The sequence below is a fragment of the Pteropus alecto genome, unplaced genomic scaffold, assembly GCF_000325575.1.
Source record: "Pteropus alecto unplaced genomic scaffold, ASM32557v1 scaffold313, whole genome shotgun sequence".
NCBI classification, from domain to species: Eukaryota; Metazoa; Chordata; class Mammalia; order Chiroptera; family Pteropodidae; genus Pteropus; species Pteropus alecto.
In genome coordinates this window covers 2,062,232-2,075,944 of record NW_006434832.1, presented here as the reverse complement: position 1 = coordinate 2,075,944, position 13,713 = coordinate 2,062,232, and the positions used below count along the sequence as shown (strand labels likewise).

Here is a 13,713-nt window from a genome sequence, read left to right as displayed (position 1 = left end):
TGTTTTATGTTAAGGAATTGAGTAGTTTCAGCGAACATACTGTAGGCAAGTCTGAGACACAAAATGACTTGGTAAACTTGTTCTTACTTCACAAATTGAATCCAGTTTTCCTTTGAAAAATAGGAGTTGTAAAAATCACTTTTTTCCTGGACTTGTAAAAAACAAAAGGAGCTTTTCATTTGAGAACAGTTTTAGATTTACAGAAAATTTGCAAAGATAGTACAGAGAGTATACCCCACACCCAGTTTCAAAATTATTTACATGTGTCATTATTATGGTACATTTGTTGCAACATAAAATATATGTAACTTAATTTTTAAACCAGCATACCCTAAATAGAGCATCATTTTTCATCAGCGGGATTCACCGAGGGCAGAATTCAGTATGTTGTGATTCTAAGTTGGATTCCACCCACGGGAGTTTAATAGAGTTTAATAACTAAAGTTCCAAGGGGACTTGGCAGAAAGAGTGACAAGAGGCACACAGGGGATATGTGGGCTCCGTCCTCAAATGAGGGAGCTCTTAGGGAGTGGGGGTGAACCGTAGCAGCTCCCAGGCCACAGCTGTGGAGAGGTCGGAATGCACACTTCTTGTTACCACATGGTGCCCGACACCAGGCGGGGGGTCTGGTCCAGCTGAGAACTTCCCCCAATTCACGTCACTCAGAGGCCAGGTGGGCTCCTGAGAGGGGCAGAGGGGGGCCTCTGGGCTCCCAGAACAGCACGTCCACTCTTCCTCCACCTCCTCCAACTAGGAGTCCACCCACCTAATTCCCAAGCTCATCTGACGCCAATGCGTTCTCTGCTTAAACAGATACAGAGAAGCCAGCCTTTGAAACAAGGTCGCCGACAAGACCTGAAACCTCTCCAAGGTAGGGGCGATTGCTCCTCAGGCTCCCCCACCCAGGGGACCTCCGTGTGACCTGCCTCCTCCAGGGAACCGTCCTGGATAGGTGTTCCCAGAAGAGGTCCCTTCCCACCTTGGAGCTCTACCACTTCCACCCGGCACCTCACACCCCAGGCTGCAAAAGTGTGTTTTATTATTTTTAGCATTAGAAGAGAAAGTAGCTTGTTTGCCGTTTTGTCTCCTTAGAAATGGCTCTGGAAGGCAGGAACAGTCTTTCTTACACTGAGGCCAGCTTGGTGCTCCCGTTGAGAATTGGGGGCCAGCATGCGGAGCAAAGAGAGGGCTCTGGGAGCTCCCCGAACTCGGTGGCCAGGCAGTGAAATGAAATATATTCTTTTGGAAAGGGAGAGGAGGAGGCCAAGCCGGTTTGGCCAAAAGACCGTATTTTAGACTATTTAGAAGTTAATGCAATTTATAAATGGAGGTATAGTAGGAATCCCAGGGCTAACCAACTTGCTGAATAGGGCCCAGACGGGCCGGCAAAGAAGAGATAAGGTATACGGCCATGTATTTTGCATGCTATTGAAGATTGCTGATTTATAGGTTCATTGACGTGGCTAAGGACGCAAGGGAGCGGCCTATACGAATCAGACTGACGGCCCCTGCAGTCTTGGTCACTCTGCATCCACTCATGGGGCATACTCTCCTTGTCAAAGAGCCTCACGTTTTGAGTACCTTGGTCCATTCAAAGGATGAGCTTTCATTCAATTGACAATCTAATCCAATACTGTATTTAAAACTCCTCTAAAAATGTGGATTCAAACCCTTCCTGCCAGCTCTTTCCAAAGCAAGCGGGTTGGCTGTGATTCCCAAGGCGCCCGGAGCTGTTGTGCAGGGCCGTATACTAACCTTTCAGGCCATGGTCTGCGTCACCCTCACGGTCTTGCAGAAGGGTGTAGCCCCCCTGGGAGGGAAGATCTTTCCTGTCCCCCAGCCCATACGTCCCAGCATGATCTTCCATCATGTTGAACTCTTGGCGGGGCTCAGCCATCCTGGTTCAAGGGCCACCTGGGAAGTAAGATGGGAGGTTGAGGCTGAGATGCTGAGATGAGGGTAGGGGCTTGGGGGTGGGGTGAGGTGGGGAGCAGGGACGGTGAGGTGCCGCCTCCCCAGTTCATGGCAGATAGATTTCCACCTCCCCACATCCCTCCCTCCCCAACAACCAGATGCTTAACCTCACCCTGAGCTCTGTTATTGACATGTACGAGGGCTTTCAATTCACCAGCATCACATCAGTTCATATTCAAAACCAGCAGGTGGGCAGGTTCAGGGGGCCTGACTCGTTACTATGCCCAGTGCTCTTTCCACTTCACTAAAAAGTTAATGCTGCTGACTAGGAGTTTGATCGCTTTTTTAGTGGAGAAGGTAGGACAAACAGAAGAGGGAAGGCACCAGCAGGTGCTCCTGGAAAGGGAAACGAGGCACAGAGAAGCCTGCGAGTGTTTAATCATGGGTCACTGACAGCGGAACCAGCTCCCGGCCGGTGTCCTAATTACCCCAGCTCTGGGTTGGGTGGCCCCCTGAATGTCAGGGCTGTGGCCTCCACTGACCTCACTGGCACCCACCAGGACCCTCAGGTGTCCATTCCAAGGGTGGGCAGAGAAGTCCCAACAGGGCCCGGAGAGGGATGCAAAAGCCCCAGCTCAGACGCTGATTCAGCTCATCAGAGCCCAGTAGAAATGATCCTTTACTGGTACTTTGTCCTCATCTTTATTGGGAGAACATTACTTTAATTTAAAAATTACTCATAACTTTGAATTTCTGGGCTTTTAGTATGCTGCTTTGCTTTGGTTCATTCATGCTTTGGATTATTTCATTATTTCCCATTTGTATCTCTGTAATTTGAGTCTTGTCTTTTACTATGGTATCTTCCTTTAAAATTATCTATCTCATAGTTTTTCTTTTCTACTTTATATTTGTTTTTATCTTGGAAACTTGCCTGTTCTGGTTGCTTTCACTTTCTCCCTTTAAACTTTCATTATTTTTGATCTTGATTTTTATTTCTTACCCTTTGAAAATCTCAGCTATATTTTATATGTATTTATTATATGTATTTATTTACATGTTTGATTTATTTTACATATTTTTTTTTACATCTTTATATTGCTTTCATTTAATTAATGTTTTAACTTTTTTTGATTATATGTATTTATTTACATTTTTGATTTATTTTACATTTTTTTTACATTCTTATGTTGCTTTCATTTAATTAATGTTTTAACTTTTTTTAGAGATAATTTTAGATTTACAGGAGAGTTGTAAAAGTATTCCAGAGGGTCATTTAGTTATTTTTAACCTTTTGAAATTCTTTAAAATGTATTTCCCTATGTTACCATCTCTCTTTCTAACCTTTTAGGCTACTTTTTAATTTTATTCTTTCCTTCTTATATTTGTAACTTTTATAATTATTCATAATTTTAAGCTAAATTTAGTCTTTAATTTTCTTTTATAATTTATTAAGTTATCTCTTTATGTTTCTGCTTTCATTTCATGAACAGTTTCTCGATGGCACATAGGAACAGCAGCAGTGGGTGAGTTGTTAAGGGGAGAGCCGATGACATGAACTAGAGTGGATGGGGCCTTTCCCTCTCCTGCCTCCACTGCGTCTAGCTCTCTGGTGTCAGCGATCGATTAATAATGTCTACCATGGGCAAGGCGTGGAGGGCATGCACACCTGATATCATGCATTCTCTAAATGTGTTAGGAGTTGCAGAATGTTCGCAAATCCGTAGTCTCGACTCTGACATGTAAATGGTGGCCTACCAGGCGGAGGGTCCCTCTGGGGCTGACCCTCCATATAACGCTTCCCAGACTGACGCTGGTGGTGGGGCAGCCAGGCTTCTGGCACTGTGTTTATACCGGGCGGCCATGGCATACTCATGTCCAGCTTCATTCCTTTCCCTTCAGGGCAGGACATGCCGGTGTGAGCGTCTGAGCTCTCTTCTCCACCCAGGATTCAGGATAAGAAGCTGGTGAGAGCAGGGATGGCCTAAGGAGATTTCAAGAATGAGGTCAGCAGGACCTCTTCTGGGTGAGGCAGGTGGTGGTGGCCCAGCCCCACTTAGGCAGCTACTGCTTATAGAGAAGGGGCACCTTTTCATCCTGACCGAGGCCCTTGTCCCTCCGAGAGCTCTCAGGAAAGGCATCTGAGACTGAGCTTCTCCAAACCTTTGACATCTCCCCAAGAATGAGCAGGACTTTAGTTTGGGAAGATAAAAGTCCGCATTCATCCTTTAAGGCTCAGAATTTGGGCGATATTCTCTATCGTTAGACAAGCTGATGGTTCGTTTCTCTCAGAAGGCCTCAGAACGTGGGAACCCCGCTTCTGAAAGGCACCATGATCTGAGAACTCATCTTTTGCTGCCTACCCAACTCTAGGAAGTAACGCCTTCCTCACTGCTTCCTGATGGAGCCTCTCAGGACGTCCCGAGTCACTGCCCAGCTGCTCGTCCCTGGGATTTGTCCACGAGTCACCTCAACTGGCTGACTCACCAGGAACCCCAACCTAGAGGGGTGGAATCAGCCCACAAGCTTGAGGCTTCCCAGACTGCCTGGAGACACCACACTTGGCCCAGGTGAGCCAGGCCAGCCAACCTGGGTCACTCCTTTCAACCTGCAGCTGCAGTTTTCGTGAACGTTGAGAAGTTTAATGAGCCCTGTGGTTTTGTTCTTGAGTTGATTGATTCCTTTCAATGACTAAGTTTCCCTCCTGTAGTATGATGGATGGAGGTATGAAAGTAAAAATCTGATGTGTTGGCTTCCTCTTTCATAAGATGTCCATTTATACCTTTTGCTTTCCCTGTTCAGGTCTCGGTGCTCATTGTAATGACTTGAATGAGCTCTTAATTTATGAATAACATCAACCCTTTATCCTATTTGTGACAGATCGTTTCTCCAGTTGGTAGCCTTTTGCTTTGAATTCTGATGGCTTCTGGCTGACAGGTTTCAATTTTTATACAGTCAAATCTATTTTATTTTGTTACTTATTCCATTGCTGTATAGTACATAAAGATCAACAATGTTTTCTGCTATGTTTTTAGTGATCTAATTCTTTCTATTTAATTGCAGCAGGAAAGCAGCCACTGACGACAGGTATGTAAGTGAATGAGCATGGCTGAGCTCCAATTAAACTTTATTTATGGGCACTGAAATTTGAATTGTATGTAATTTTCATGTCATGAAATGTCATTTTTGTTTTCATTTTTTTTCAACCATTTGAAAATGTAAAAACCATCCTTAGCTCACAGCCAGATCTGGCCTGTGGGCCATTACTTACAGACTTCTGCTTTTGGCTTTTTAAGAATGTCTTCTTTCCTCTCAATAATTTTTAAAAAAATCTGTAAGTTAAGTCTTAGCAAGAATTGAGCATTTAAGTCACTGCCTATATCTTCAGTGTGGATTTTTGCATTTAATGTTGGGTTTTCTTCAGCTGCTTCTCGAGGTTTCCATAAGATTTCAAGTCAGGAGCAGGAGAATTGAGGTTCATTCCTGGAGCTTGGCAAGCAGCCCATGTATCCATAGTATAAACCCTAAGGCTGCCAGGCTGCCTTGTTCAGCCCCACAGAGCAGATGATGATACCACCCACCAGCATCACCCCTGCAGGGCTGGAGAAAGTCAGGCACATCAGTAGGAAGCCGAACAAATTACAGGGGCCACTGGAGAAATTAAATCATCCCTAAAAACACGGGCAGCTATTCGCTATGTAAAATAAACGAACTGTGTGCTTCTCAAGGGCCAATATTTTCCTTTGGGGAAAGAAGTGGAATGCATGAGAACTCTCTAAGCAGGGAGGGAGGCTCACCACGCCCCCCTTCCCATCCATCCCAGGACAGCAAATGCCCTTAGGTTCATGGATCTTCTGAGTCAACGAGGCCGAGAGCTGTGTCTTCAGCTCAATGGGGCTGGGCCACCTGCCCCCATGCTAATGTTTTGGTACCTACAGTCCATGTTGAGAAAGACAAGGCCCTGTCTGGAGCATCCCCTAGAGTCTACTTGACATAAGCAGAAAATAGAAGCCAGAAGGAAGATGTCTTTGGAGAACAAAACATAGGACAAACACCAAGTGAGCAAGTTCCGCCGGGGTGGGACCTATCTAGGTCACTCACTGTTGCAGCCCCAGGGCCTGGCACACAGTCAGTGCTTGCGTGAGCTCTATCAAGGAAGGGCTTATTCCCTCACAGGAATGTCACCAAACTCTCACAGCAACCCTGTGAGGTAGTTATCGTCATTGTCATCATCACAGATATTAAGTTTCCCCTTGGACAGATGAGAAATCTGGGAAGTGACCTGCCCAAGGTTACACACCCAGTAAGCGGTGACACCAGGAGGCAAAGCCTATGTCCTGATGGAATACTCAACTGCCCCTCACTTCCCGTTCTTCCATCCTAGACCATGAAATGTTCCCCAACTTTCTGTTGGGGCACAGGTCTAGGGTGTGGAAGGAGCATCGTCCAGGACTCACGCCCAGAAGCTGTGTGACCAAGTCACTTCTCTCCACCTTCTTCACCTGCAAAACGTCACTCAGTGACCCTTGGGCTCCCTTCCTGCTCTGACATTTTATTCTAAGTGGGTCAGCGGGGCTGGTGTCCTCCAGCTCGGGAGCCCTGGTGATCAGTACGGGAGAGCAGGAGGTCCCCAGACCAGGCCTGAGTGGGAGGCATGTCTCCTAGCGTCCTAGCCAAGGGGCTGCACTCAGCCCTCCTCCTTCCCGTCCCACCCCTCTCTGACCCCTGTCATTTTCCTCCTCAAAAGCCAAGGGCAGGAATTCTCCGGAAGAATTGAACAAAGAACATGTAAACCATCTGATTGATGGCACAGAGCACATCCTGACTCTAAGATTTCCGTGCAAAAACAGTCGACTGAAAAACACACAAACAAGCTTGGCCATGAAGTGGGCACACGGCACAGACTAGACATGGTCATCACCTCATGGATCCCTATAATCTAAGAGAGACACATCGACGGGAAAATAAATACACTTTGTTTTCTTATTTTTCTAGATCAGCCAATCTCACTATCTCCGATTTCCTACCTGTTTTCCCAGGCAGTGACTTGGAGGCAGCAGGGTCAGAGGTAAGAAAGAAATTTTCGGAGAGGCACAAAAGTTGAGTTAAACCTGGAAACTAAAGCGGGCCACTTTGTGGGGACCCTAGGAGAAGTACTGCCTCCTGACAAGAGAAACGAGAACCAGAGGCTCCTGGAGTCTGTCCTTGTCATTCTGTAGCTGCATCAATTGAGGGCTGTGAGGGCAAGGGGCTCGCAGAGTCGTTCATGGTGACTTGTCCTACAGGATCACACCCCCCCAGTCCCAGTGCCACCTTGCCAGTGGGTAGAGTAGGGGGTGGGGCAGAGAAAGGGAGAAAAGTGCCTGCAGGGTTGACAGGGAAGGAGGAAGGCAGCGCAGGTAACAAAAAGGTAAGGGAAAGGCAAGGGGTTACCTCTCCGCTGGGCCTGCTGCCCTCTGGGACATGAGAGGCCGCTCCGACGTCTCTGCCTGCTCCCCACCCAGCCTTACAGCTCTCCAGAAGGCCTGCAGGTTCCACCTGAGCTGGGGCAGCCTCTCCCTGAAGGAGGTGGAGGCCAGCCAGGCTTCCTCCCACTGCTGCCTTCCTTTCCGTGTTTTCTAATTTTTTACCCACAGCAATGCATTGGTAATGAGTAATTCCCGTTCCAGAAACCTCCTTTGGTAAGCCAGGGCGACGCGGGACACCCTTTTGGCAGTTTTGGAATATTAATAGCTTCTGTTTATTTGAGCCCATTATGTAATCCAGTCACAGGGGCTTCAGAGAGAGAGAATATCTTTGTAGTACAACAACCCCGTGAGAGGAATTACTGTTCCCCTTCCTGGATGAGGAAACCGGCTCAGAGAGGTTCAGTAACCCGTTGAGGGTCACACAGCTAGTAAGCGGCAGAGCAGGGTCTGAACTCTGATCTTTTGATGCTAAAACCCTTCTCTATCCTACTGAATCACACCAGTGCCTGCCCGACCGAAAGTTAAACCTCCATAGCCCCCTCTCTTCTTCCAGGGCTCAGTGAAATGACCGGGTCCTGGCTGGAGTTAGAGGCGGGGAGGGAAGGGAAAGCCCGCATCAGGGGCGGGTCCCGTGACCTGGCTCATCACGCAGTCCACGCTCCCAACCAGCTTCTTGCGTCTGAAACAAGTGGGGCGGAGAGGCCACCCTGGGGCGGAGAGGCCACCCTGGGTCGGAGAGGCCACCCCGGGGCGGCGCGGGGCGGGGCGGTTCAGGGCCGAGGCGCAGCCCTCGCTAGGGGGCAGCAGACGCCCGGCCGGGGTGTCCGCTTGCCGCAGCCCAGCCCGCCCGCCAGCTTCTCCCCGGGAATGACCGCACGCTCCCGGGCTGCCCGCGGTGACTCAGCGGAATCACCGCCACCAGGCCGGGTGGCTCCATCTAGAGAAAGAGGGATCGCCCTTAGACCCCGTCACGTTAAAAACCCAAACTGGAATTAGAGACTAGGGATACTGCACAACTTGTGGATCTACTGAAAAACACTGAATTGGAACTTAAAGGGTATGTGATAGTATGTGACATTAAAAAATGTCACTTTAAAAAACGGTATGTGCTATTAAAAAAAAAAAAAAAAACCTTAAATGGATTTCTCTCAGATAGCAGAAGATGAAGTAGGGATAAATCTAGAATCCAAAAATAATTTCAAAATGAGCTTCAAGCATCCCCTAGAGTTCTCCAAGGTGATTTTTTTTTTTTTTTTTGGCTCCCTTCTCTCTTTGCTCTGGTCCCTTTTCTATACCATCAGGAATTTGCCAGTGCACGAGGGTAGGAAACAGAATTCCTCATAGTTATAGGAACCATGTTGAAATTATTTCCAGGTATGACTCACTTAATGCACATGACTGCCTCTATTATGATGCCTATTTCTACAGATGGGGAAACTGAGGCACAGAAAAGTTGAGTCCGTTGCCCAAGGTCACATGTAACGAAGTCATGTAACGGTAGTCACGTAACGGAGTCAGGGTTCAAGGCCCAGGCAGCCTGGCACTAAAGCTTTTGTTTCCCTTGAAAACTTTCTCTTTACATTTACACTCTATTCTTCACTGCTTACGGTCCAACTGTCTTACTTTAGGATATAAAGATCAGTGAAAGGGTGGGCACACCGGTCTCCTGGGCCAAGGTCACCAGAAAACCCCTGTACTCGGGCAGCGGAGAGCAACTTACCTAAAGGAAATGAAAGCGCCTGGAGAGCTTAAATCGACACGCCCTCGAGGTGGGTCCTGGCAACCCTGATGCCTCAGACGCACTTCACTAGCGGCTGGTCCCAACCATGAGTGTCCGAGGAGCTGCATGTTCTTTTGTGTCGCACCCAGCTGGGACGGGGGCACCGGGGAGTCCTCAGTGAGACTTAAGACTTGCTGGGAGGAAGACCTCAGAGGAGCAGACCTCAGAGAAGCTCTCAAGTGTGAGCGCGTGGTCCCGTCACATCGCCGTGGACCACAGAATGCTCTAGAGCCAAATCTGAATACTAATAATAATACCCAGATTTCAAGCAGAACTGCCAAATTAAGTAGGGAGAAGATAAGGGAACCCAGAGAAAAGAAAAACTTGTGTTGGTGAGAAGAAGCTGGAATAACCCTGGGCCTCAATCCAAGAGAACAATTGACGATTGTAGAAAAGTGTGAATGAAGGTGGCTTTGGGGGCGTGGTGGCACTGCTGTGCACACACGATGGGTCACGGCTGATGTCAGCTGGCTCGTGTCCACCATCGTAAGAAACCTCACAGATTGTGTCTGAGAGGACAACTCTGGTTCTAAGCTTAAGGGTTCTGTTCTGTCTTTTCACTGAAGGCGTCTCCTCCTTCGTAACCACGGGAAAAGCCAGATAGCGCTGTGATATCTGTGAGGGGGACAGATCATGCTTGGGTGGCCTTTATTTTCAGAACTACAGTAGTTTTCCCTCCAACCCCTTTTTTGGAAAGTTTTTGGTCAGTTAGCCTTCAGGGAGGACAGCACTTGTATATGACACCCCGATGGGTGGTGGAGGCGGGCTGCTGAGCCTCTGTCACATTCAGGGACTACCAATGCCCCTGGTCTCCATATTAATCCTACCTGAGATAAATCCCTCGAACTCAGAGCACCAGATGGATAAGGAGCAGTCTTTGTGATGTGTCCAAGTCAAGAAAACCAGAGCAAAAAATTGCTTTTTTGGGGCAAACCATTCTTAGTCCTTGGATGAGGGGTAGAGGGGATTTACTGATACATAAAAGTGATTAATAGTCATTACTTACAAGTTAAATACAGAAAAAGTGAAAGAGGAAAGCTAAATAACCAGTTAACATTTTAGGGAACTTCTTTACAGACAGCCTCTCTTACACATGCATATAATTCGCCCTAAATATTACACCAGTTGTTCTGTAGCCCAGTTCACTCGCTTAATAATATGCTGGTATTAATCAGCTTTATCTTGATTTCTGGCTGATCTTCAGTGGATATAATTTGTTGTGTCTCTGACCTTCACCTCACACAGGTGGCAAATGGTCCCCAAACCAACTCAAGGTTACAGTTAAAATGTGCTGGGGCTGGGGCTTATAAAGTGCCCCCCCTTTATTCTTCCATGATCTCCCCTTAATAAGAATAGATATTTCTATAGGCAGGCACCATTTACACATTACAGCTCATTGAATGCCCACAATAACCAATGCGAAGTAGAGAATTATCTTATTATGCCCATTTTACACTCTGATGCTGCTGCCCAGGCTGAGAGGGAGGACACATGAGTTTGGATCTTTAGTGCTAGCCTTTAGTTTGACACTGGGTGGGCCTTTAAAGGCCTCTGCCCCCACATCATGAAGCCCCACTCTGAAAGCCTGAAGTAAGAGGAGCCACTTCAACCACACCTTTGCAAGGTACATGGGACATCTCGGCTCCATTCTGCAGCTGGGGAAACTGAGGCACAGAGACGCTGAGGGGCCTCACGTAGACCGAGAGACAGTGGTAGAGCTGTGGACAGTCTGGCATGTGGTGATTTGCTGGACAGCTCAGCTTAGGAATGGGAAGAAAGCTACAGAACCCACTGTGGGCCAGGCGCTGAGGATATGAAGATGCTGTATGGAAGAAACTCTTGAAAAAAAGGAATTTCAACATGACTTTAAAACCAGATCCAATCCAGGTGTACAACTATCTAGATCCATTAAAGCTGACACATCAGAAATTCGGATCAGCAAGAGACAGGAAATCAAAGCCAGGGGCCACCCATTTAGGTTCTGGGCCCCAAGAATCTATTTCAGGAAAAGCTCAGGCAGCCTCCGTTCATTGCAAAATGTCCATTACCCAGCAGAAAGGCCTGGACAATGTTCATGTTCAGAAACAGAAATCATAGTCGAGGAAGGAAGAGAGAACAAGCAGATGAAAGAGAAAAAGCTAGTGAGAAAGAAGTACAGAGAATTTAAGGACACAAGAGAAAACGAAATTCTACTTGGAAAATGCGGTTTTTCATTTCCTCCAGCTTTAGCTGGATATTCTGCTTTGTCGAGACATCCGATGATGAATGCGCTGCCTCAGTCAGGCCCTTGCCTTAGCAACGCCTTGGGTGTTGGAAGGCCTTTCAAAGACACCCTTGGGTCACTTGCCAAAGAGCATTATGGGTTCTTGGAAGCACCTGCTCCTCCATTAGCCATTACTGGACTGATGAATAGCACTTCGGCTGCCCGCTTCTCAAGACCCTTTGAGAACTCTGCACGGCTGGCCTGCACAGCAGGGGCTGGGGTGACACCTCCATCCTGCCCTCTCCATCCAGGTTCACGTCCCCTTGGACCCGGGGCTCTCTCATGAAGCAGTGACTCATAATCTTGAGATACCATTTCTGTGTCTACCCCGACTGAGCACCGAGAGGCCACTTCGCCCCAGTCCCTTTTGTGGACTGCACCGAGTCCAGCTTTGTTAGTTGAACGAACAGCTGGACTCCCTGAGCCCTTGGCTTCTGAGGTGCAGGCACTGGCTCCAAATCTTCCTGGGGAACCCTTGCTCCTGGTCCAGATCTCTCCATGCATTCGGGTGGAAAGGATGCCTGGTGTGGAGTCAAAAGCCCTAGGTTCAAGGCTTGGTGGGGACCAGTCACTAACCGGTCGATGCTGGGTCAGTCACTAGCCCTCTCTGAACCAAGGATTCTTCACATGTAACATGGGCATGGTGACACCTGTCTCATGGGGTGGCTGTGAGGGTCGCTGAAAATAATGCACATGAGACAACACTTGGATGAAGTGCGATGTTCCAGACTGACATAAGGGACTGTTGTCATGACGTGTGAGTTACGATCAAGAAGATGTCTGAAGATGTGGAAGAGGAGGCTTAACCTGAAGGGATAAAATTAGGGGCCAACACCAGGGCCTTTTGCCTCTGCCCCGAAGGACGGGGAGTACCAGTGGGAAGAGGAGAGAGGCAGCTTTAGGTCAGGCCCTGGAGAGGAGGAGTACGGGAGTCCTTCTGGGAAGATCTGGGGAGTAGTGGAGCGAGGGTAAAGGTCAAAAGAAGAAGTGGGTAGTCTTTGCTCCCCATTCCGCTCAGCACTGGCACCCAGAGTGACAGGCAAGCACAGAAAGGGCATGGGAGGTGATCTGCAGAGGGACACAGGGTCCGGAGTGGTCAGCACAAAGTCTCAGTCTGCTGGGAACATGCCCAGGGGCAGGGAGGGAAGCGGGGCTTTGAGAGGCCACAAGGAATGGCCAGCAATGGGTTCTTTTTGCCATGACATTTCATTAGCTGGGAACAACAGGAAGAAATGGAGGGAAGAAGAGAATTAGGAAGGCAAGGCGGTCGTTTTTAAGATGTTTTCATTTCTATTTTTTGAGACTGAGGACACACTCTGGAAGATGCGGGGGAGGGGAGGACGGCTGGAGTCCGCTGCTAACCAACAGTTGTCCCTCAGTAATGAACGACCTGAATGCAGCACGGGCTGGGAAGGGCGGAAAATGAGTAGTGTCCTTTGATCACAGGCAAGGAATGCCACACCAGATCAAGCACGCTGTCCCTGAATCTCTTTTTACAGAGATGCCTGGACACTTCTGCATGGTGGCATCAGGGCCAGAGGTAACGACAGTGCAGTGTGGGGGCATCGAGTGCTCCCTCGGGCCGGGTGGCCTGGGTTCCACTCTGGATCCACTACTGACTCACTGGGTGACCTTGGGTGAGTCACTCGACCTCTCAGAGCCTCTGTTGCCTCATCCTTGAATGCGGGGATTCAATGCGTTAATATACATTAAGGGCTTAGACCTGTCACTGGCTTCCGGTAAATACTCTATAAGTGCCAGCTGTGGTGATTATCATGACGACCTTCTCGCCCATTAATTTAGCCAAATATTTCTGTATCCTGTTTGTATTTTCAGACTAAACAGCTTCTCAGGGCACAGAGACCCCCCCACCCGCCCTCCCCCTGCCCCCTGCTTTGGATCCAAGACACGTGGTGCCCTGCTGGCCCTCCCAACACAGCCTCTGGCCAGGCAGGGCAGATGCTGTACCCAGTGAGATCATCCCTCGGTCCCGTGATGCCTGGAGACAGGGCCAGAACCCTGTCCTGGAGCACCCTTCGTGAAGCTGACCCCTTTGTAAGACGGATGCAGGAGGAACACACTGGAGGAGAGGGAGGATGTTGTATTGCACAGAGGTTTTCTCTGGGAAGGGAAGACTAATTACAGAAACTTTCTCTTGCTGGTGTCTGTTTTCTTGTTTTATTAAACTGTTTTATAAACATGTATTATGTTTATAATCTGATAAAAAGCAATAAATACATTCCCATTTTGGCAAAACGAAACACCCTTGGGACAAAGCCAAGGATTTGTCC

At 48.2% G+C, this 13,713-nt stretch overlaps 1 protein-coding gene across 7 annotated transcripts in view; it reads right to left on the bottom strand.

The window, feature by feature from the left end:
• Positions 1 to 13,713, bottom strand: part of MAPT (microtubule associated protein tau) — an 88,167-nt gene that overhangs the window by 41,043 nt on the left and 33,411 nt on the right. For all 7 annotated transcript variants that reach the window (XM_006910167.3, XM_006910169.3, XM_025045648.1 and 4 more), the window contains exon 2: positions 1,756 to 1,914. In XM_006910167.3, coding sequence (XP_006910229.1) covers positions 1,756 to 1,897 — 142 coding nt within the window. In that variant the 5' untranslated portion in view covers positions 1,898 to 1,914. The remainder of the gene's footprint in view (positions 1 to 1,755; positions 1,915 to 13,713) is intronic.